Source organism: Balaenoptera musculus, chromosome 10, assembly GCF_009873245.2.
Source record: "Balaenoptera musculus isolate JJ_BM4_2016_0621 chromosome 10, mBalMus1.pri.v3, whole genome shotgun sequence".
Lineage (NCBI taxonomy): Eukaryota > Metazoa > Chordata > Mammalia > Artiodactyla > Balaenopteridae > Balaenoptera > Balaenoptera musculus.
Window position 1 is genome coordinate 64,892,738 of NC_045794.1, and position 26,289 is coordinate 64,919,026.

A 26,289-nucleotide genomic window follows, 5' to 3' on the forward strand; every position below is an offset into this window, starting at 1 on the left:
TAATTGCATAGGTCAAATTTGCGTTTTTATGTAGAAATAGGTTGCTCATATTTCAAAATTACTTAGTATCCACACTTCCGGTTTAAAAGAAGATAACGCTGGTTCCCATAATCCAAATAACTATCTGGAAGAGGCCCCAAAAGTCACATGAAGACAAGAAAATAGAATATTTTAAATTGGGTCTGACCTAGAAAATCAAGGACATGTAGTTAACAGAGAGAGAATGTTAAAGGGACAAAGCAACTTGGTCTCTTTAGATACTTTCCACAAACGTTCTCCATTATTTCCCTTCGCTTCACATGTCCTCATACAATTGGGTCATTCACCTGGATTTCTACTTAGGCTTTCTGACTAATTAAGGCAGCAGCCCTAGCTATGGAGACATACTCACCATTCTTTGGCGATTTTGCCCGTCTCCACTCACTTGGATAAATCTTCCATAACCCAAAGAACTGTCAACTAAAATTTAATACCATGATGGATTGCCATGTCATCCTCTAGGGGGCAAAACAGCGTTTTATATTATTTTAAAGGACTCCTAGAGATCTAAAGCTTTAGGGGAAGGGAATGAATGGTGGAATTTCAGGCCCCAAAGCACACTACAGAATGAAGACTCTTTTGACAAGGACATTGCCGGGACTCACTTTCCATTCTACATTCTGGTCGCATTCCCCTACCCGCCACTTGAAATTCACATTTGAAATTAACCACAACAAATTCCTCTACCTTCTCTATACTGGTCCTTCCAAATATATATTTCTAAAATGGCACTAACCATTTTATGTTGAACTTTTGTTTTTATGCTTGTCCCCCTCAACACAGAGTAAGTTTCTTAAGGTCAAGGACAAGTTTTCATCATCCATTCTTCCTAGTACCTTGCACCATGACTGACATATTGAAAACAACAAAATAAGCATTTGGCAAACTGAATTAATGAAGTATAAGCATTGCTCGTTTTCTACTAACCACAGAAAGTGAAATGGATCACTAATCATACTTTTGAAAACACTGTTTAGAATTCATTCATTTATTTCTATTAATTATGTAAGGCTAGGCTACAGTAAGAAGTTGGCCCAAACATGTAATGGTTCAGTGAAAGAAATTTATTTCTTGCTCACTCAGTAGTACAAAGTGGTTCCACATTGGCAGGTAGGGTTCTTTTACTGTGCCATTTGTGGATCCTGGCAAATTGAACCTCTGCCATCTATAGCAATGTGGCTTCGAAGGTCACAGAGGTCACTGTCACAGTCATAGGAGAGAAGAAAGATCATACAAAGTAGTTATGGAGGATTGAGTCTAGAGGGGCACACTTCACTTCTGTTCACAGTTCATTGGCTAGAATCCAATCACAAGACCTCATCCAACTGCAAGGAGGGCTGAGAAATGTAGTCTAGCTATGTGTCCAGGAAGAAGAGAATGGATTTTGACAAACAACTAGTAGTCTCTGCCAGAGTTGAGCACTCAAATATGTATGCATTCTTTGTCTCAATGAATATGTGCTAATCATGTCTTATATGCCAGGACTATGCATATAGATTAAAAGGGTACTGTATAAAGATGATCAAATTCATGTAAGTGAGATACAATCCAATAATCACACAAATCAATATCCGATTGCTGTATATCATTACAATTACTGGGCATGATTATAGTAGATGATAACTATAGTCAAAACTTCAAAAGAAGAGTATAAGGAACGACTAAAGAATGTTTAAGAAAGGCTTTATTTAGTCTGGGAGTCAGGTAAGGCTTCTCTAAATAAATGTTGAGGTAAGGTCTGAAAGATGAGTAAAAGTTACATAAAAGGGAGAATAACAAAAGGACAGAAGGTGTCAAGCAAAAGGAACTGTTCATATGGTGGTGCTAAGAGTACAGTTAACATGACTTATTTCATGATATGAAGAAGCCTGATATGAAGAGGCTGAGGAGTAAGCAGGAACAAGACCTTGAATAATATTTTAACTGGTGGTAAAGTTGTGGGTCTTTTTCCCAAGAGAGACAGAAGACCTACTTGAGGATTTTAAGTAGATTTGTTATTTAAGAGGCCGACTCTGCCCACTATATTCCAGGAGTAAATTGAAGGAGAACAATTTAGAGACTATTAGAATATCCCAGATGACAGATTATTGGATTAGGGGGTAAATACTCTAATATTGAAATATTAGAGATTTATTGGAAAAGGATGGAAACAAGTGAACCCACTTGAGAGATTTCTAATAGGTAAAATCAGATCTCTAAAGAAGTCAATGGTCGGTGATAATGCCCAGTTTTCTGGCTTTAGCAACTGTTTGGAGGCTGTTACCAATACTGAAATAGAGTGAACCAGGCTTGTGAGAAATGTAATGAAATTCAGTTTTTGGCATTTGAGTCTAAGATCTTTATTTAACGTACTAATGTGGAAATGACAAGTAAGCAGTGGATATATAAGTCTGGAGTCCAGATAAAAGATCTGAACTGAAGAAACAATCTTGGGAATCACTTCCGGATTGTTAACTAAAGCCATAGACTGGGATAATATCAGTTTAAGAAGAAAAGAAATGAGCTTGGGCTAGAATCAGTGGCCAGAGAGGCAGATAAATCAAGAAAGCCTCCAGAATTACAGAATCCCGGGCAGAGAGAGAAGTCAACAAATCCTGCTGAGAGTTCAGGTTAATGAAACCTGAAAAATATATATGACCTACCAAGATGGATGTCATTTGAAAACTTGGCAGAAACCATTTCAATTCAATAAAGTAAGGAAGAAATCAGTAGAACATGAACAAATAGGGACAGTGATTGTAGGCAATTCATTCAAGAAGTTTGGCTTCTCTAGATAGTGTCTATTTCAACCACCCTCTTCCCTATATATGGCACTATGTATGGGGAAGAAGTAGTTGAAATAGGATTTTGTTATAATAGCAAGCACTCACATAGTACGTTTTATGTGCCAAGGACTCTTCTAACTACTTTACTTTGCCTTGTATTTTACCATGTTTATTTTGTTCCTTGGTTTTGTATGCTTTATTGTGTCCTGGTACCTAGGACAGTGGTGGCCCATAGGAGATGCCCAATAAATGTTTGATGAACAAATATTTAATGCCTGTGTCTCAGTCCAGTACTCTCTCCATCACTCTGTACTGCACTGTACTGTTATTTTAATAGGCATTTTGATTTTCTATTTTCATCATTTTTAGAGCACTTCAGAATATCCACTTTTCTGTTGTTAATTCTTATTTCTAATAGGACCACAAGTGTATCTCTTCATCAAAGTAGAAGTGAAAGATATAGTGAAAAAATTTTGAAGATATAAATCATAAATAGAAAGCTGTCCTTAATTAAATTACATACATTTTATACTTATAGAAGAGTAACTTGTTTAAGCGCTTAGAGACTTTGCACATGTATCCCTGTGCCTGGAACATTCTTGCCCTGTCCTTCAAGGGGTTCACATTGACTCTTCCTGTGGAATCTTCCCATCTCAGCTCAGGTATTGGCTCTTCAAGCACACTTACATGTCACCAACCCCCCATATACACTAGCTCTAGCTGAAAGGGGAACGCTGAAAGACTTGTCCTAAAGCTACATTTGCATGGCAAGCACATTTGTTTTACAAAGGATGTTTATTTGGGGTGGCTGGAAAAACTTATCTTTGATTATTGGGGGTATAAATCTCCAAATAAAGTCTTCCTTCCTTAATTCTATCACTAGACCCTGGCAAGTTTCAACCTTCTCCTCTTTGTCCCCAGAGTATTTGTGTCACCTGTTCAGTGCAGTTAACACATGATATTGTTATTCTGTTTAAATTTGTCTTTCTACTACATTCTGAACTTGTTTAAAGTCATCTTATTCCTCTAGGTATCTATGGAACCTAGACTAGACCCTGGAAGAGTTTATGATGGAACTTAATCATTGCTTAGTAAGAAATGAATGAATAGTTGAATGAATACGAAGTTAATCAATTACATAGTAACCTCACAAAATAAGTATTAAAAGAAATAACATAGTCTCATTCTCCTGAACCATTTACTGTCCATTTGTACACTAGGCCAGATTCAGTCTTTTTAGCCTGGGTACACCCACAGCAACATTTCACACTGTGACCATCTGGACCATTAGATGTAAATACCGATTTGGCAGATACTTCAGGGGTAGGAGAGTAGTTATGGGAATAAAATGAATTTGAAAGATACTACCACACAAAGGATATATTTAAAGCCACCCTATCTGTTATTAAAATTAAAAACCTGACATTGACCTTTCCTATAAATGAATAATATCTTTGTATTTTTACAAATGGAGACTATGCAAATAGTCTAGATTTTCATTTTGAGAGATTGGACTGCCATTTGTCTGTCACCTCTAAATAGATGCCCAACCTCAGAAAAAAACCTTCTATTCAGAGAGAATATCTCCAGTTTAACACATAGAAAAATCTTAAGATTAACATAAATAGAATATGTCCTTTTAAAATGTCACAGCATTAAGTCAATTCAGATACCTTTTTAAAACTCATTCAAAAGTACAGCATTTCCAACAAGTGTGTGAACTTAGCCCCATTTGCAAAGATCATTAAAGTGAACACCTCTCTTTACACATAAAATGATGGATGGTGCTATAAAAGCCAGCAAATATTCATTTATTCAAGTATTCATTCATACTGTTCTAGTATCTATAATGCTTTTCAAAAAAGAAAGGTATTACTGTAGTTGTCTATATTAAATCATTAATTCATGTCTACTCTATTCAGTGGATGCTTTTAAAAAAATATCAGAATTATCAAGCTGCTCAGAACAAAGGTGATTTCTGATTGTCAGCTCCATATTCTAAAAGAGCAGGTTAATTTCTCTGAATCTCACAGTTGGAACTTTCTAACACTGACTGGCAGTTTCCACCTAGTGATCAAGGCAATTGACTAAAATAAATTATACATAAAGCTGAGATCTCCAATAGTAATAAGACCCCTTCATGAGCTTATCATACCAGCAAAAGTATTCATCTGTCGGCTGCAACCCCATAGGGTCTTGAAATTATCTTATAAAAACTGCACTTCCAGAAATGTTTTCGTTTCCAGTTTCATGAAAGGACTAACAGAGCCATGTCTACAGCACTAGGAACAAAGAAAGACCTCTGAATATATTCATTAGTTGACTTGTTGATTAACTAGAAACACTGTTGATATATCGAGTACTAGTGTCCATGCTGTTTACAAAACAAGACTGGTGAGGTTCTCTTTTCAATGCAATCAACCAACAGTTATTTCTAAGCCCCCTATCATGCGCCTTATAAGGTAGTATCAAGTACAATCCCTCTTCTTCTGGAGATTAGGGTGAGGGGAACTCACAAATATGAATAGGGGAAAATATCTCTAGGCACCATACTACTGGCTATAAAGCAATTAATTACTAGTAGAAATCCTTGTGCACTATGGAGATACTTAATGATATGGAACTTGGACTAGGGCTTAATGGTTGGGGTAATTTAATTAGGCATAATAAGGGACTACAGATATTGTAGATGAATTTCCTAAGCAAAAATCTGGTGATGGGAAGGAAGATAGCTCATAGAGACGTAGTCATTGCTGTGGTGACCCCTCCACACACACACAGTCTTGCACCATCTTCATGATGAAGCCATTTGTTCCACTGGCCAAGAGTGTTGATGGCTGACACTCGTAACAACTGAGTTCCTCCTCCTTAGAATCTCCCTCACAGCTGAGGAGACCCTGGTCCAAGATGTGGGGAAAGGCCACATCCAAAGACTGGTGGATTCAGGAGCATAAAACTCATCTCCTCAGAATTTAGAACATCTCTGAAGAGCTATTTTAGCTCCAGAACTTCCCATAGGATCGACTGAGGCCTTTGGCGTGACTGCATCATAGCCCAACTTCTCCACCCGAGCCATCCTGCTTTCTGCACTTTCCCACAGGTGTTGATTCAAAGGACACATCCCAATCTCCCACTTGCAAATCAGTTTGCTTCCATGGAGAACCCAACCTGTGGATACTGAGGACATTGACTATAATTGATAGTAGGGAATCTGCATTTATTCCATCAATAGGCATATATGGCTCTGCTCTGTGCCAGCCATCTCTTGTGGATCTCATACTCTGGTGGGGAAAACCTCAACAAAAATAGAACTTCAAGCAATATGTGCTAGGATGAAAAAAAAAAACAGGGCATGGGGGTAGGTAGTATGAGTGTTTAGGAGTGGATGGAACCTCTTCAGATAGTATGGCCATATAAAAGGTCTCTAAAGAGGTGACGTGTGAGGCAGAAAGCTGAGCAAACTAATAGAACAATCCATGATAGTGTCTGGGGGAAGAATATTGCAGGCAGAAGGAAGAGCATAGGCAAAGGGTCTAACGTCAAAGTGTACCTAACAGGTTTGGAGGAGAGGAAGTAAGATTGGGAGTATAATGGTAGGAGATGGAGGGGTCAGACCCCCATCTATAAGGCCTTTAAGTGTAAGGAATACAGATTATTCTAAGTGAAATGGGAATACATTGAAGGGCTTTGAGTAGGATTGTCTCATGACCAGATTTCCACTTTAAAAGGATCAGTCTGCCTTTTGTGTGAGGAAGAGTCTAGAAAGGAGCAACAGTTGAAACAGAGTGGCTATCAGGAGGCTATTAGAGAAGTCTAGTTCAGGAATTATGTGATGATTTAGACTTAAGGTTACCAATAGTCATGGTTTGCCTGGGACCGAAGTTTCCCAGTGTACAGGACTTGTGAGGCTTAAACCAGTAGAGTCTTGAGCAAATGAGGGTGGTTGGTCACCCTTCTTGAACTAGAATGATGGCCCTATAAATGGGGAGATACGGTCAAATTCAAAATATATTCTGAAGATTGAGTAGGCAGTGAAGTTGAAGAAAAAGATTTGGATAGTTAGGGCAAAGTATAGAGCTTCTTGAAAGCCAGGAAGATGGGTTTGGACCTTTGAAAGATTAGCTTGGCATTAGTATGCGGTCTACATTGGACTTTGGTGAGACTATGACTTAAAGAAATCTTTGCTCAGACTATTTCAAAAGAGATGAGAGAAGTATTTAGGGCATAATCTCACAGAGTGGACATGGAGGTGGAGGGGATAGAGGTAGTAGTGGAGGCCATGGTGTAGGGTGATGGTAGTGATGGCAGCAAATGGTAGAGATGCAGGTCATATTGGAAGTGGAGGTGGTGAGGGTAGAGGTTATGCTGATGATGGTGGCAGAAAAAAGTGAAAGAAAAAATACAGTTGAAGATACATTACCCAAAAAAAGAAATGTCAAGACTTGTGGGCTGAATGACTAGAGGAAAACAATAGGTAAGGTGGCCACTGGAAACAGATTAGTTAGTGACCCTGACAGGTAAGGGTATTGAAAAGGCAAACAGTTGAGGGGAGGGTTTGCTGATGAACATCCACTTAGTAAGACAATCTAAAAGTGAAAGGAGAATATCCTAGTGGGCGGTCAATTAGGAATATTAGTTTCTATCATTCCAGATGACAGTCTGATAGTAAAGAAAACTCAGGATCAAGTCAAAAGCCTTTGAGCATTAGATCCATGCTGACACATCAGGTAACCCTATGTAAACCGAGTTTAAAAATTTTAAAGCACTGAAAAGCAACTTCAGTTGATTAACATAAAAATACATGCTTAATTTGGTATATCAATTATGATGATTTTATGAGCAAATGAAATCTTACATGTTCAAGTTCCTAAGTTAATGAATTAAATGGAGCTCTGTAAAACGTGCTAAAATAAGTACTTTTCTCTATTTCCCTTTCTCCCAAAATATCCACTTTGAAATTCAGTCACTCATTCTTCCCCCATCCCATAGCTTTAAAATTACAGGTAACTTGACATATTTCTTCTACTTGAGGTATGGTTTTTCAAACTGCAACTGCTTTCTTCTGAAACTAAATATATAAAATCTTAAAGATTCCCTATATATCCTAAGATTGAAGAATAAAAGTATACTAGAAGTTATGACAACTCTTTGTTTAGAACACCTGAGATGCCTATAAATTGTGGAATTAGATTATGGGCCACGAAGAGCGGCCTCATTTAAGAGAGGACACCTGATTAGGATGCTTAGAGTGACGTGATTCTCCAGCAGTCCCCCAGGAAGGCTATTGTGGCAAATAGACTCCTGCAAAAAGAACCCTCCTGATGAGCATTTCTGAACAGCAGTTTTGTTCATTTACCTTTCTTTTGTCTCCTAAGGTTCAGGTGAATTTGTCCATCCTTTGCATTAATTTCTGTGCTATCGAGGCCCGTTCTGTATTTTCAGAGACTATGAAATGTAATCTAGTCCACTAGATTCTCCTGATGTGTACATTAATTCCTAGGGGTGAGTAGGCACATTAGAAGTAACTATTATCTACACTAGTGGAAGAGAGGTATGACCTAGATAATTCAAAATGGGGGAATTAGCTCCAATTTCCATGTATTTACTTTTTGAAAATATATGGAAAGTGATAATTCAGGGAAGGACCTTGTCTTCAAGGGGTTTTTAGTCATGTGGGGAAATTAAGACATGCACAGTTAGACCAAAAAAAGTCCGTAGTAACATAAGAGATATGTGGGTAAGGTGCTATGGGAACTCAAGGAATGAAAGAACCATGGCTATACACACATGTGGTGATATTTTCAAAAGCATTACATAAGCAGAAAGTACCATTTCTCTCTTCCCCTCTCTCTCGTGTGTGCGCGCGCACACACACACACAGACGTTGAATATATTACTTCTCACCTATCGATAAATTATAGAACAGGTAGATACCCTTTCCTTTTTGAAAGATGGATTTAATGAGTACCCAAAAAAAAAGGAATTGCATTTTCTTAATTTGTTGGATTACATCTAGGCAGTTAATTTAGCCAATTTAACATATGTCAGGATACAGAGAAGGCCAAAAACAGCCATATTAGGAGTACAACAGGAGAAGACCTGAGGCTGTGGCCTTCTGTACCTCATTCCTATGTTAGAAATCTATCTGCAAAAGTCTGACACAACCATTACCTTCTTTGGAATTACTATTGGAGGGGGGGTGGGCAGGGAAAAGATACAAAGAAATAAACCCTGATTTGCCATACATATACTTAATCCCGTATGTCAGCGAGCAGTCTAGCACCTCCAGCATCTGAGAATACAACAAACTGCACATCCTTGCCCCGTCTCTCATGCTTTTAAATATGAATGCAAAAATCTTCCTCATGTTCAATTACCAAAGTTCTTAGTTATCCTAAAGAGTAAAACACTTAAGGGGGGAGAACCCATAGGCGTCTTTTCTGAAAAAGGTAGAAGTTCTATATAGCCTCATCATTTTAAACTCTTCAGTTATTCAGAAATGCTCAAATATAGGCTTGGTGAATGTTCTTGAAACTAAAATATGATACCAATGAAATAGCGTGAGGGTATATGAGAAACTTTGTGTTACTGTGTATTTCACTTTTTTGACCCACCACTTAGATTTTTATAAATTTTAGGATAAGGAAAAAGAAAGTTAGACCTCACTTGAAATGAGTAAAACTAAAAGTGCAAAAACTTATATACGTTTTTGCCTTTTTGCCTTTCTGCTATTAGGAATTTACAATTTCTCATCAATAAATAGAATTTTAATGGAACACGAAAGCAAGTCTTTTTCCCCCAAAAGTCTAAGTATTACACATAATCCTATTTGAAATGTCAAAAGACAAAAAAGTAGGTAGGTTGATTCTACCAAAAAAGTGTTAGGCTCTTTTCAAAGCTATTTAATCAAGTTATGAATTTTTGCCAAGAGTTTTGCAGTACTATTCAGAAAGCAGTCTCTAAAAAAGTCGTCTTCGTCCCATCTCCTGAACCACTGAATTATGGATATATTTTGATGAATGTTAAAGTACAGATGAGCTACTTAAAAACTGAAATGAGTTACAGTCACTCTTGATGACACCTTAGTGAATGAAAGACCACTGGGTAAATGCCAGTGAACGTTAAGAGTTTTCAAATTCTAATTCTCATAATCCCCCTCTCTGAGGAGTTTACAGTGTTTATGTACAAACCACATTCACCTTTATTTGAAAAATTACTTATACTTTCTTATTTGTTTTCATAGCAAGAGAAATTGGGTGATATCTGCTTCTCCCTTCGCTACGTACCTACTGCTGGCAAACTGACTGTTGTCATTCTTGAGGCAAAGAACCTGAAGAAGATGGATGTGGGTGGCTTGTCTGGTGAGTCTGATGTTTACTGTGTTTTTTGATGCTGTTTCATCGTGGATACCGAGTGCACAGCACACATGCCGCGATGCCCCACCCCTTAACTGGTCACAATTCCCTTTCCCATGGAGCCTGGAAGCAGTGTCAGAATTCATCCCAACACAGAGACCCAGGAAGCCACTCTCAATTTATTAGAATTAGCAGAGAAGATGAAAGCTATTTTCCCGCTTCACAGCCCAGGTATCAATTGTCAATCCTATAGCTCTGAAAGCTGAAAAACTGCTTCTCTTTTGAAAGGCAACCTATGACCAATTATAATTTTGTTCCGTTTTTTTGGTTTTGTTTTTTGGTCAAAATTCATTTATGATATGAAAAATACTGTTTTATCTGAGGCTCATTAGGTTAATACTTAATTTATATAATAAAAGACAAATATTAGGTAAGTATATAGCCTAAGATAGTTTTTAGCAATACTGTTTTGTATGAACCTGCAGCATTTCAAATATACGTGAACAATAAAATCTGAGGGTGATCCTCATGGTAATGCATTTATTCTCTACAGCTTGTGTTGGGGATGGGGAAATTTTGGGATTTAAAGTTCTGTACAACCCAATTTTAGTTTTAAAAAAAGTGAGTAAAGTATATCCTTTTTTTTTTTTAAGTAAGTATTTTTTTAACACCTTTATTGGAATATAATTGCTTTACAATGGTGTGTTAGTTTCTGCTGTATAACAAAGTGAATCAGCTATACATATACATATGTCCCCATATCTCCTCCCTCTTGCGTCTCCCTCCCACCCTTGCTATCCCACCCCTCTAGGTGGTCACAAAACACCAAGCTGATCTCCCTGTGCCATGCAGCTGCTTCCCACTAGCTATCTATTTTACATTTGGTAGTGTATATATGTCCATGCCACTCTCTCACTTCGTCCCAGCTTCCCCTTCCCCCTCCCCGTGTCCTCAAGTCCATTATACTTGTTCAAAAGCAAAGTCAACTCAAGGACTTTTCATTTCCACAGCTGAACACAATTGTTTTTATTTTCTTCTCTGTGTGATTAAATCAGTTATATTCTTGATCTTCTAGTAACTCATTAAAGTGTGAGGAATTTTCTTGATATGGCACAGGGTCAAAAATAGACTATAGTTGTCACTGTTCATGGCTATGGAATTAGAACCAACATTACTGGTTATTCAGTGCTTTCTCTAATAAAAATATTGCAAACTTCAAAAGGTCACCCTCATGCAGCATGGTGATTTTATATTCTAAAGTATAACAGCTAAAATATGCTAAAGCTAAGGTTCCACTTACTGAACCACTAATTTGTCAACCAAATTCTCCTGGTGCCTAAATTTGTTTCTCTTTATAAATACATCGCCTGGGGAATCTGCACTACTTCTTTTATGTCACTAAGACCCCATTTAAAACTTGCTGCTTTCATTGCCTAATGGCATTAACAGAGCAAGTTTAAAGCAATGAGCAGTTTCTTTTAAAAATGTAGAGTATTTATTGTGCCTAAGATGCAAAATATATGCATACACATATGTATGTGTCTATACACATCCACCTTTTCCTGGCTCTGTCCAGCAAAAAGGCCTAGAAACAAAGACTGACCTAGTAGCCATGACCATCCCAGAACCAGAAATGGTGTGAAAATACAATTTCTCACTAGAAGAACCTGGAGCTTATTGGAGAAATGGTAGATTCCAGGTGTGGCAAAGGAAGGTATACAAGACAAGCCTAGAACATCTCGTCATACCAGAAAGCAAGGAAACTATCAAAGACTAAGGGGGTCATGTCAACAGGCTTAAGAGTCACCTTGAAGAGGCTTCCACTGGCCAAAGATGTGATAATTTGAACATCACTAATGATAATAAATGCAATGTATTTAAACCTGAAACAAAAGAGTATTTAATGTGCAGAGAAGTTTTTAGGCACGAGAACAGTTTACCCCCAGAATTCTACTTAGTATCTTGAAGTCTGACTTCAGACGCCTTTGACCTTTCCGCTTCCTTTGGTTCAATAGCCAACTATCATCATATAGTTCTCTGTATCCTCTCTCCCACACTCCTTTCCAAACTCCTATGCCAACCACCTCCTCATCACCTCTATCTAGTGCTCTCCTGGTCTTCCTCCCAATTCACCTTACACCCTTCTTCAGAGTTCCAGAAGCAACTCTACCATGAAGCCAGTAACTTCAGGGTCCCTTATTTGTTCTGTCTTCTCCCAAAGTCCTAGAAAGGAGTCCCCATGGTCACAGATAGATATTTCACCCACAATTTGTTGATCACAGTTTGTGCCTCTTGACGCTGACACCTCTTCCATCATCCATCTCTCTTGTTGTTCAGCAGCATCAGAGATGCTACAGGCATTTTTGAGGTTTAGCTATGGGAAGCTGGGTCTAGCAGGATATTATTTATGTGGCTTGCAGTCATAACCATGTGTAGTTGGGTAATTGCTAGCTATCCCAGCGAAGGAAGGGCTCCTGGCATGACTCCTACTACCCATTGTGCTAACTCAACACTGTGACATGAAAGGGGCAAGGCCAGAGGTCATATCTAATTCAATCTTCGTAACTCTACAAACAAGAAAAAAATATATTCTTTTTTCAAATGCCAAACTACATTTGCTGAAAATAGCTAGTTAACTGGAACCAAAGTGGACTGTTTTGCCAGGGTTTACAATTATAGTAGCTTCACGACCCACCTAACCCAGTTCCACCCCTAAATTTGAATTACCTGGAATGATTTGGTCGAACAGTTAAATATTAAATTAAGGATATTTAGCCTTGAAATATCCTTAAAGAGTCCTAATCATATGGGCTTCCTGCTGCCTGTAAAATTAAGTCATAATCACTCAGGTTTACATAATATAGATACTTCCAGACTACACCCCACCATATATCTATATTTGAACCAAGTTGACCAGCACACTGGTCCCCAGAACAGGCGATGGGATTTGCTGCCTCCACTGTTTGCTTAAGTTGTTTCCTTCACCTGGAATCTCTTCCATCCACCAAGGTCTAGCTAAACCCTATCCATTCTTCAGGCCCAGCTTAAGTCTTATTTCCTCCATCCATTGAACAACTATGTATTGTGTCCCTACTTTATGTTAGGAATTGTTCTGAAACCAGGTTTACATCAGTAGATAAAACAGCCAAAGGACCCTGCCCTCATACAGATTACATTGTAATGTGGGGAAACAGACAGGAAGCCAATAAATAAGAAAAGCACGTTGTACACCAAGAGGTGATAAGTGCTATGAAGAAAGCAAAGCAGGGAAGTAGAATAAGGAATGTTGGGGAGACGCTTTAAATGGGGTGGTTGGAGGAAGACCCGTGAGTAGGTAACCTTTTGGCAACAACCTGGAAGAGGTGAAGAAGTGAGCCATAGGGGTGCCTGGGACAGACAGCATTTTACGTGGAGGGACTCAATGAAGACTTTTTTGATCCATCCTAAAAGAACAAATTTCTTCCTTTTTTAAATGCCAGTAGTTTGTTTTCACCCTTCAAACATCACGCTTCTCTCACTAGACTGTGCTCTATATTTGTACATCCCACCATGCCCCCAATGACTGGTAACACTGAGCTGAGCTGCTGAATGAATAATCAATTATTTACAAAGGAGCTATGGCCTGAAAAAACAAGTCTTGCATTTCAAATTTGTTTAACCTACTTACCATTAAAATAACTTTAAGCACTTGGATGGTCTGTCTCAAAGCAAGTTGACCTATGTCCAAGGAGACCAAAATTATATAACGAGGTCCTTCCAGGTAATTCAAATGCCAAACTACATTTGCTGGAAATGGCTAGTAGACTGGAACCAAAATGGGTTTTTGCCAGTGTTTAAATCCCAGTCTCCCACTGTTAGCAATTTGACATTAGACAAGTTATCTAGCTTTCTAAGCCTCAGCTGCATTATCTGTAAAGTGGGAGTAATTAGAGAATCTTATTTATAAGGTTATTGTGAGAAATAAATGAAAGCACACTAAAGTGCTTACTATTATTGTAATTATTTCTATTAGTAACCTTATCAAATCTTGGGCTAAATATGCAAAATGTGAAAGCAACCAATGGATAGTTTAACCAGTTCCTTGATTTAGTGGGAAAAAAGTTTGATGGGATTGGCTGGTCAATTCAGACAAAGAGATATCAGTAGACACCTGTATTCTAAGTCCCAATATCAAATTAAGACAATATATGGGATTAAACAAAAAATACTGAAGAAGAAATAGGAACATTTTTTAAAATAATTTCTTACTACTCTTCAACACAGTCAGTTTCTTTCTTTTCTACTGTGTTAATTCAAAAAGCATGGCTCCAAGATTTTGCCTCTATCATATACCCAATATAACAAGCCCTGCAAATCCCAACTCTTACTTTACAGTGACAAACTTGATTGGACCATTCACATATCTACAGTAGACACTTGAACTTTGATGCTTCCTATTCTAGTGCTCAAGTATTTATGAGCACCAGCGAGGGTTTCTGAATCTAGCTATTTGTATTGAAATCTTGAGTCTTGCAGGCTGCAAGGCTGTTCTTCAGGTGCAAGTAGGTGCAGTAGGAAATGAGCAGCTTTTGTGCCCTGTACTTGGAAAAAACTCAAGACCCCTGCCTAGTAACCACAACTTAATATACATCTGCACTTTTGGAGTAAGTCTCCCTTCAAATAAATGTTTTCATAAAAATTGAGGTAGAGTATGAAGAGTGCCTTAGTCCATTCAGGCTGCTATAACAGAATACCATAACATGGGTGTCTCATAAACAGAAATATCTCACAATTCTGGAGGCTGAGACATCTAGGATTAAGGTGCCAATAGGCTCTGTGTCTGATGAGAACCTCCTTCCTGGTTCACAGATGGATGTTCTCTCTGTGTCCTCACGTGGTAGAAGGAGCATGGGAGCTCTTTGGGGTCTCTTTTATAAGGTCACTAATCTCTTTCATGAGGGCTCGACCCTCAAGACCTAATCACCTCCCAAAGGTCCCACCTCCAAATACCATCGCACTGAGGACCCTGTTTCAACGTATGATTTTTAAGGGGATTTTAACATTCAGTCTATAGCAAAGAGGTCTAAGAAATTGAAAGCATCAGAAAAGTTGAGAATTCCTAAAGGTGTGAGGTTCTATATATGTCTTGCATTTTTTAGCTGTATAATTTTTATATTCGAATTTCTACCCATGTAGACTCACAAGTCAGAAATAACTAGATACCTTGCTCCTAATTTCTTGTCCCTGGATATGTTACAGTTACTCTTCTCAGGTTTTTTTTTTTTGGTCATCCCAGAAATTTGAGACTTCTGAGTACAGCTTTAAAGAGGAATGTCAAGATGCTAAATTCAGTTTAGGCTTTACATCACAAGTTAAACAAAATTCTGAAAGTTTTCCAACGAGTACATAACTGTTCCAAGAAGGAAAGACAAAACTTCTGAACCAGCAAAATGAAAGTGATAGTAAGCTTTTAAGTTTCTGTATTAGGGAGAAGCTCTAATTTTCAACTTTAATCTGAAAATTGTTTTCAAGTGTTAAGAAGTCATTAGCACATAGTTATAAAACACTTTACTAATTTAGAGGACCTTTTCTAACTTGGTTTTCTCATATGGTCCTCAAGATAGACCTGTAAGGTAGTTTCTGAAGGTGATACTCTCAGAAAATTGAAGCTTAGAGACACTAGCTAATGTACGTAAATCATCTTGCTCCACGTCTGTCACATACGTGGCATTCAATACTGGCCATTGCTTTTGTCATTACTGACATTCAAAGTCACCTAATTTGTAGATCATAGAGCTGGGACTGAAGTCCAGGTCCTACAATTCCACAACATAGAACATCTCAAAGACTGTTCCATTTCCCTCTTCCCCTGAAGCTAGGACAGAATTCTTTTGAAATTTTTCTAAATGTTTGTACTGCTAGGAACCATGGCAAGTAAATCAAGGTAAAAATCTGCAGCCCTGCCCCCTTGATATGGTTTGTGTTCACCTATATTGTGAAGAGAACATCAAAAGTATGACAATAATTGGCAGCAAGAGAATGTTGGGAAAACATAGGAAGGACTGAAATGATATGCCCCCTATTCCAGCAGTCTGCTGAAGGTCAAGGACCTGGAGAGGTAACTACGAGGTAGGATCAGGTCAGAGACATCCTGAGGGCTGGTTGGAGAGAGCGTGGTGGAAACTGTTCTCTCTTTTTTGACTTTATTTATTTATTGAAGTATAGTTGATTTACAATGTTGTGTTAATTTCTGCTGTGCAGGAAAGTGATTCCATTGTACATATATGTATACATTCTTTTTTATATTCTTTTCCATTATGGTTTATCTCAGGACATTGAATATAGTTCCCTGTGCTATACAGTAGGACCTTATTGTTTATCCATTCTATATATGATAGTCTAACCCCGAACTCCCACTCTGTCCCTCCCCCTTGGCAGCCACAAGTCTGTTCTCTATGTCTGTGAGTCTGTTTCTGTTTCATAGATAGGTTCATTTGTACCATATTTTAGATTCCACATATAAGTGATATCATATGGTATTTGTCTTTCTCTTAGTTCACTCAGTATGACAATCTCTAGGTCCATCCATGTTACTGCAAACGGCATTATTTCACTCTTTTGTATGGCTGAATAGTATTCCATCTTATATGTGTACCACACCATCTTTATCCATTCATCTGTCAGTGGACATTTAGGTTTTTCCATGTCTTGGCTATTGTGAATAGAAACTGTTCTCTCTTACCATCTTTTCTCCCTTTCACTTTCCACACCAAGTCCCACCTCCAGTCTTCTTCCTGGCCATCCCCAGACCTGTCTCATCACTATGGAATTTATACTGCAAAAAGCAAAGAGTAGGAGTAGAGAGGTCCCCCAAAGCATCTAAGTTCCAAAGGAAAGGGCGATGGATTTCACAAACGGCACCACCTACTTGAGGGAGATGATGGGAGAGGAAGAAAGGAGGCACATGGTGGTAAAGAAGTCACCATTGCTTTACAGCAAACTGCCAGTGTGTGGACAAGCCCCTGACACCTAACCCAGTATGACTGACCATGCTTCCCCAGCCCTGCTGGCCCCGCCCCCCCCCCACACACACGCACTCCTTTCCTTTCTTCAAGATGTAATTTTTTAAAAATTTGTTATGGGTTTGTCTTGTCATTTCTACTGTCCTAGAAATAGAATTTGGAAAATAGAGCCAATTTAAATTTTGGAAGTTATCTAGGAAAGGGCAACTCACCCAACCTTGGGGAATCACTAGATTCCACGTAGAAACCATGAATGAGCACAGGCCTATCGTTCTTTCAAGCACTAGACATCAAGATGTGATATTCTACCTACGTCAGAATCATCCAAGATACATGTTAAAATTTAAGATTTCACGGACCACCTCAGACCAAACTAGAACTGAATATCTACGGGTGGGAACCTGGAAATTGCATTTTAAACATTCCCCCATGTTATTCTTATGCATCTTAATAGGAAACTATATAGGGAATGTATAGAGTTAGCTGAAGCTAGGGTGGAAATCATATTGCAATATATTTGTTTGAAATCAACGCATTGAACAACTTGCACTTACAATGTTTGTCAATTTATGTCACAATTCTTTTTTTAAAAAAAGGAAAAGAAAACTGTGTTTTAGAAGCTTAAATTCTACATCATAATTTTTTAGCTGAGGTCCAGGTCAGCCCAACTCCAAGTTATAATTTTTATCAGTGATATAGAATACATCCTTTGCTTCATCCACTGGAATTTCCTTAAGAAGTCCTATTTTTTTTTTTTTTTAATCAGCTCAGTATCCTCTTCCCTGAAAAATACTTTGTCCACATACCTAAATTACTGTCTTTTCTTCTTCAGTTTTTTCCAACCAAAAACAAAAGCAATAGGCAGTTCCTTTATACATTCATGATCACCACTCTTAACGGTCCTTCCATTGGTGTTGAAAGCATGACAAAGAAAACCACTCCAAATTCAATTGATTTGGACTAAAAGACACTAGTCTGGGAGCTGGGCCAACAAATCAAGTGGCAAAAACTTATTTGAGCCAATTAGATAGGGATATGCAAATTAATTGGCCATGATATCAGGGTCAAGCAATAACATGCAAATAAACTGGCATCTTATTGAGCTAACGAGATAGGAATATGCATAATAAGTTGGCCATGATGTCAGAAGGCTTCATCCTAATTTTAGGCTTGAATGTTATAATATAAAATTCTGTGACACTTCGAAAGTCTTAATTACAATATTGATAAAATAGTCTGAATCCCTAAGATGTGAACAAGTTGATCTGAAAAAGAAATGACAAGTCTTTAAACTGGATCATCCTACAATATGAGATCCAGCCACAATTACCACAGAATAGAGAGAGATGCTACACCTGAAGGAATAAGTGGTTTGGATGAAATGGGAAGAGGAGATGTGGGATGTGGGCTAGATTTGATATCAGAAAAAATGAATGATTGGCTGAAACGCATTAGTTCAGAACAGCACAAAAACTCCTAAATAAGTCCTTTAGCCGGCAGGTACATATCAAATCATACAACAAACATTTGAATACCCACTCAGTGCCAGGCACTATGCCAGTCCTTGACTAAACAAGTAAAAATAACAGCAGACCCTCACGTAGCACAACGTGAGCCAGACATCCTCCTAAACGCTTTACGTGTGCTAAGTGATTTAACCCCCACTTACAACCCTATGAGGTAGATACTATTTTTAATGCTATTTTATTGGTAGAAGTAAAGCACAGAGAGGTAAGTAACTTTCCCAAGGTCACAGAATCAGTATTTGGCAGATTTAGGATGTCAAGCCAAGCAGTCTTCCGACTCCATGAATAAAACTTGACTCCTCAGGCATTATCCTTCCTCACCAGGTTCAACCTGGATGACAGATGGCTAACTACCTGTTATAGTTTGAGAGATGGCCAAAAATGCTACCTGATTCCAAAATTCCTTCATGCCCAAACTGAAATTAGACCATGGAAGCCACTAATATAAATTCGCTGGTTGATTGCTCAATTAGGTTTTGGTTACTTAGATGGCAAAGACAGGATCAATGAGTTCATAAGATCAGACATCAAATACTAATAGATTTCCAGGCTGAAAGGACCATGTCAGTTTCAGTGTACAGACTGGTATGTTATTTTAGTGACTGATTCTTTATGCACAAATGGGGACAAAATACAAAACAGTGTAGTTTCAGCTGTATCAGTGGTAGAGACGTAGGGATGTTGCTAGAACAATATGGAAGAAAGCCCAAGTCTAAAGGATTTGAGTGCCTAATTAGGTGGTAGAGGAAGACTAAAGAAAAATTTTACCCACTACTCAATATCAAGGGCTGATTCTGGACAACAGTGTGTATGATATGATTGGGATGGGGGGGAGATATGATTTAATAGTACAAAAGCTTACTGCCCCTATAAAGTGCTATGGGACTCTGTGGGCCGATACTACATATTTAAATAAAAAGACTGAAGAAACTTGAATTGCAACAGACAACTACCAGGAAAATAGAACTCAGCTGGACAATGTTAATGAGATCCACATATGGAGAAGTGCAAATAGTTCCAAAGAAATCTGAATTTTTACTAGTCACCTTGAAACTCCAATTTTGAAGGTAACATCCATGTTTCCAGCCACTGAAATTCCAAGCTCAGTGAATCAACTCAAAATAAAAAGAAGAAAAACAAACCTTGCTAGGCTGAGTAATCCAAAGTGTGATAGATGAGCCTCAGTGTAGTCAAGCTTAGAAGTAATATATTGAAAGGAAAAAAAAAAGAAAAGTTAGAGTATAAAATAATAGGGTCTATTATAAGCCAAGAAAAGTCACGTAGAGCCATCCATTGAAGACATTTATCAAGTGTGCCACTACAACCAAAGAGGCTTGGTGTTGTCGTGGAGGATTTTATAAATACGAGAGGGAAAAAATGCCCTGCCTTTGTCCCAGACTAAAGCTCATTCACGCGTGGAGTGCCTGCGGTTACAGTCTGACCTTAGGAAAGAGAGCGGGGTTAAAGGACCAGCTGCCAGAGAGGCGGCTAGCACAGGGATGAAGAGGCTGTGTGTGAGAACAGGCTAAGAAGATTGCGACTTTGTAGTCTGGAAAAGGAAAGCTGAGCAGAGATATGATTAAAGTCTGAAAATCATGAAAGGTAGAGCCAGAGTAAGACCTACTTGTTTATCATGTCCCACAATGCTACAATTAGGAAGTGACTTTGATGCTTGAAAGAGAATAGATAAAAGGGAGGGCCATTGAGAATCATCTCAAAGGCACCTTTCTGCTCAAATTCTTCATCACATTTTCTCTGCTACTTTACGGTTCGGTAGTAAAACTTGTTGTTCTAGGAGATGGAATGGGTTAAGATCAATGTATGGGTCTGTTTTGAGTTATAGGCTTGAAAGGGGACATCTCTAAACCTTTATTGTATGTTGTCTTGTAGGACCCCCCAGGTGCCTTTCCATGAGTAACCATCAGAAACAGACCCCACAGCTGCAAAGCTCACTAGCTGTTCAACCCAGAAGGGCTATATTTGCATCCTTGAGTTTCCATTCTATCCTCTGCTCTCCATTCAGTGTGTAAGAAAGGAATAGGGAAGGTCAGATTTAATAGGTAATTGCACCGGCAGGATTAAAGCCCCAAAATACTTTTGTTTTTAAACTGTATTTGGTGGCCTTTAAGAGATTTTATTACCTATATTATATGTATTTGATAATGTTTTAAAACTATTAAAAATATATCACATTTGTGTCAACATTATAAATTAACTGTACTTGAACTTTCAGAAGTTAAAAAAATATTGCAAATATCTTTGCCACTTTTCACTTCCTTTTATGAGACTGCCAGTTTCCCATTCAGCCTGGAACAGTTAGGTAACAAAAAGGGGAAATACTATTGAGTCTGAAACACCACAACAATGCTCAGAGAAATAGAAACATCAAAAACAATCTTTTTTTAAAAAAATTACACTTTATTATAGTCACCTCCACTTTCAAAAGGATATACTGTTTGTATTTGGTCCCTTAATCCCTTATTCCTGATTTGTTATAAATTTAATCATTCTTTTTCCTTCCTTTTTATAGCCTTGCCACTTGCTTGTACCAAGAGCTACTTTGAGAGCAGAGATGGTGTCTACATATGTTTGTCTTGTCAGAGGCCCTGGAACATATGTGAGGGGAACATACTTCAGCTTCCCTGCCTAAACAACCAGTTACAGATTTTAAGATTCTGCCAATCTAACTGGTTATTTTGCCTTCACCTTCCAACTGATCTGACTTAATTTCTTCCATTTAATGAAATCCTTTCGGCATCATAGAGTAGTAATAGTATAATAGAAACAGCAACTAAGAAATAAGATCAGAAACATAACATGTAGTTATTGAAATTGATTTCAGCTGTCATTTTCAGATTTCTTTTTTCCTTTATTCCCCCACTCCCTTAGTAGTTTAAAAAAAAAAAAAAAAAAGGGAAACAGATTATCTCCAGGAAATAAAGGAAAAGAGTAACCCAGAAATGCACGCGTTACTATAGTTATTCCTCAGTGAGGGTCATAAAGACATTTTCCAGTGAAGAAGTAAAGACAAAAACGGTCCCCTAGTCACATCTTTAGCCCAGCATGAACAGATAAGGCCATGACTCAGCATCTTACTTGTTCATTGCTTTATAGACTAACTCCTTATAAAAGTCAAGAGACCATAGCAGCTCATTGCCTTTTTCAATTCGTAAGGGCCTAACTTTTGCTACATATCATTCTCAATGCTCCCAGGAAAACTAGGAGGTTTTCTATAACTTTTTTCTTCTACACACACATAAAAAAAGCTTTTAAGTGTTTACTTAGGAAATTAACTTTGTAACTTGAAAATATGAGATAAGCACATTATTTGATCTCCTTGGGAAAGCTCAAACTGCTTTTGCTCAAAACTAAAGCTACATGGTGACTGACTTAACTTCTAGACTTCAAACTACTGATTTCAGCCAACAATACGACAGTGTGATTAACTGTCCCATGTGAACCAAAAAGAGCTGAATGCATTTAGTGATAGCACCCTTGCAGAGCTCATACGCGTACACATGGAACTGTGAGATGTCACAGTTATCTACAGTTGTTACAGCTGCCATTTGTTCATAGTATTATGGACTTTCGTATCCTAATTAAGGAAACAAATGCTTTCACACATAGCACTGTTAAACTATTTCCCTCAATTTTTAGTTTTCAAATTATAGAGAAGCTTAATAAAATTAAAATAACCTATAACCCCACCACTGATTTCAAATGGAAGGTAGAAAATTAAGCCCCCAAACTACTCCCTCTAATCCCTTTCCATTCAGAGATAGTTCAGTGTCTCAAGGAAACAATTTGAAACTTCACATCAAGATTTTTTTGATTTATATAAATTATATATGCACATATAATATATGCATTTTATAAAAATGAGATCATAAAAAACATATTATGCTAATATTTTTTCACCTAGCAATATATAATAGAGATCCTTCTAGGACAGTATGTATAGATGTGCCATTACTTCTACTAGTTGTATGACATCTCTTTGTTTGGATGTACCATAACATATTTAGTAATTCCCTTATAAATATAACTGTGAGGAAAACTATTTAACTTCAAAGGACTTGAAGCAAGACCTAAATAGAATAATGTGCGCCTGGGTAGTACTATACTATAGTAAAGATGTCAGTTCCTTCCAAATTAATATTAAAGTGCCATTAACAGATTGGAAGAAACCAAAGGCATTAATATCCCTATAATACATAGAGTTTCTACAGATCAATAAGAGAAAGAAACACAATGGGGGAAATTTCCCTTTTTTTTTTTTTTTTTAATGTTTCTAAATTTTTCTCACTGCTTCTTATCCTGGCTCCTGTTGCTAAAAGGTAAAATACTACATTTATACAGTCTCATCATGCCCTCTAACTAGGAAAGGATTTTAAAGTAAGATGCAATTACCTTAAGTTCAAAACCTAAAACTGTTGCTTAAAAAGACAACCTTGACTGATTGCAAAGAATACAAAAAAAAAAATCAGGTCATTAGCGTGTAGATTTTCAGATTTTCATCAGCTATATTTGCAGGCGTTTGAATCCTTTAACACACTCAGTCCAGCAGCATTGTTTTGATAGCAAGTTGGAGATATCTGCGACAGTCACTATAGTCAAAGTAAAAATATATACCTTTACAAAGTCAAAACCAACATTTTTAAGAGAATCTCGCAAGTTCTAGATTTTACAAAACTACTTAAACATGTGAAAGCTACTTATACTGAAAGTTGCCAATTCAAGGTGTAGAAAATACTCTTGAGTTTTATAGTACCTTCTTTACACGCAGTGAAAACATTATAAATGAAAGCAGCCTAAAGAGCTGTATTATATTATAGGGAAGCTTCAGTTTACTATAATTAGATACCTATTTTAATCTTAACTGGAAGGCGTGCTCATGTTTTATATAAGAATTTCACTGAAAAATTTTTAAGAAGAGTTTAGTGGCAGAGAATTTTTTTTTTGTGGCAGAGATTTTAAAAGAGGCAGTGAATGCTTATGAATTATGCAAGTCTGAACTTTCATTTTAATAACTTCATTAAAATATAAAAACCTTAAAAGCCTCCCAATAGGAATTTAACTTTATAGAAAGGCTTTATATGTGCCCTGACCTTGCCAAAAGGCATGCCTTAGGCATGATTTAACAGTTATTACAGGGCAAAACCTAATAATAAAGACCCATCTGAAAATACCAGCATTTGTCCTTGCCTCCCCGGCCTCCAGTGGACTTGCAACTCAGCCGTAAACAGACCTTCTCCTGAGAGACAGCAGGATGCAGTGGGAAAGCAACAGTAACCAGCATTGGAAAACTTGGATCTGAAGCCTTTTAACCTTTCTGATCCTGTCTTCTTGTTTATACAAGTGGGGTATTAATAACAGCAAGGTTGTCACGTAAGCAAATGAAGTAATGTCAGGTGGAAACTCTGAGTTGACAGCACCATGTAAGTGTTGGTTATTTTTAAGCCAAAGACAGTTCTTGGTTGACTATTTTTCTCACCATATCCTGGTTCCTAGAAAATATAGTCCTGTATGGCTCATATTGTGTATGTTTAAAGAATGCACCCCCATTATTTGGATGGCAGTCACCTGCTAGGACTCACCTACTCTAGGAGAACATCCCAAGGCTAACAAACCCTGCTCCCCTCTTCCATTAATTCTTGGCCACAAGACCTTGTGTATTTTATAAGAAATAAGACCAGTAGTGTATTTCTCAAGGATATATTTCTACCATTTTCAACTCTAAGTTATATGAATTTTCTAAGATACCAGAGTTCTCTCCCAAGTGGTTCTTTATGATCACAGGCCCAAGATTGGGCTAATAAATAGGAATACAGAATAGAACCTCTCTCATCCTAATTATCAAGTTCATGCCTGGAAGCTGGATAAACTCTCTCTAAAATGAAAACACCATAAGATGGAACCTGGTGTTGCTTTGTTAATTTGACTAGAAGGGGCAGGGCCTGGTCCCAGAGCAACTCGGGGGGAAGAAATGTGAAAAATTGTTGTGCCCTACAGCAGAGATGAACCCTCTATGTCACTTTGATTTGTTATTTAACTAATAGCTAATTTTGCCCACATCAGTAATGTTGAACTGTGTCTCTCTCAAACTAGCCAGCCCGACCCAAGTTTAAACCAATTGCTTAGGAAGCATTTTCTGTGAAGCTAAGAACCTGAAGACTATCTATATTCCAGGGATAAGTGTCAGAGCTTCACAGGATGCTAAGGCAGATATAAACATGCGATTAGGAGGTATATTCCAGCTTGATCCTCACATTTAAAAAACTCTTCAAACATATTGCGATCAAGGCTGCTTTGATTTTTTTAAATCAAGATATCTTTAGTATTCCTGGAGTAATATTCACAAGAGAAGTATTACGTAAGTTTAGCCCAAAGCTAAAGATGCTATCCTCAAACCAAATTAGATATACAGATTTTCATGTGTAAATAGATACATCTTTTAAATTAACATACCCACATAATTATAGCATATAGATTTTGATTCTTATAATTGCCACTTGAAATTTTTTTTAATCTAAACTATTCTAGCCATCTTTAATGCTGTAAGAGGACTTGGTTTTTAAAGCTACTAGAAGTTAACATTTGCTTGCAAGCAAGATGCAGGAATGGGATTTTTTTTTTCACCTTGGGTGGGTTGATGGGCACAACGATTTTTATTTCTGTGTGACTGCTGCTGGTGTGGATGGGTCTTACCATGGCCTCCCTAGCTTTTCCATTTGATCTGAAATGTAAAAACAGCAGTGAAATCTTCTTACCAACCGAGATTATTCATTTCAAAGATGAGACTCTGGCAACAGAGCCTCTATACACTGAGAAGTCTGGAATATTGCATTCGTTTCTGGAAACACACTTAAGAGGAGAGACTTGAACTCTCTGAAGCGAATCCAGAGGGAAATCAGGGTCATGCAGAGGGTAGATCCAGTCTCAGTTGAAGAACTGTTCAAGGAATTGGAGATGCTAAAGCTACAAAAGAACAGACTTAGAGAGGACATGATGGTAACTGCCTGCAAATACATGGGGAAAGAATTGAACATACTCTTAACTCTAAGGAGCTGAATTGGGAACAGCGTGTATAAGCAGTGGCGATCCTTACTTGGTTCTTTCAATTTCAGCACCTAAGCAAAGGCTAGAGGCGAGCTGAGCAGAAACACTGGGTTGAAAATTGTGCTCCACTCACCGCTGTAGGTTAGGGGGTCAACCTGTTAAGTGCCTCCAATCCCCTAAGACTGTCTCATTTTAGGTGAGAACTAAAGCTCTAAGTGATCATGCTCAGCCTGAAGCTAGTATTAGCACATGGAAGAGCATATCTATTAAAGACAGATTTATCCCCACCAAGTAGGGATAAAAATTGAGGATGAAAGACTATTGCTGATAATGACAACGACAACGACAATACTATAATCTAGTCTTGTTTCATCCTAATCCCATGAAGTCAAGATTATCCCCATATGCAAATGAGGAAACAAAGCCTTGGAAAAATTAAGAGACTTGCTCAAGGTCACAGAGTGAATGAATGGCAGGTCCCAGCTCCTCACTCCAGCTGGGTCTGTTACCTAAGCCCGTCTGATTACCCACTACATTCCCCTGT

At 37.8% G+C, this 26,289-nt stretch overlaps 1 protein-coding gene and 1 long non-coding RNA gene across 3 annotated transcripts in view; one reads left to right on the forward strand and one right to left on the reverse strand.

Annotated features, from left to right (window-relative positions):
• Positions 1-19,991, reverse strand: part of LOC118902536 — a 257,310-nt gene extending 237,319 nt beyond the window's left edge. Inside the window, exon 1 of the long non-coding RNA XR_005021576.1 lies at positions 19,829-19,991. This is a non-coding gene — a long non-coding RNA (uncharacterized LOC118902536). The remainder of the gene's footprint in view (positions 1-19,828) is intronic.
• SYT1 (synaptotagmin 1) overlaps positions 1-26,289 on the forward strand; it is a 547,515-nt gene that overhangs the window by 440,900 nt on the left and 80,326 nt on the right. For both annotated transcript variants that reach the window (XM_036866982.1, XM_036866980.1), the window contains exon 9: positions 10,048-10,165. In XM_036866982.1, the coding sequence (XP_036722877.1) occupies positions 10,048-10,165 (118 nt within the window). The remainder of the gene's footprint in view (positions 1-10,047; positions 10,166-26,289) is intronic.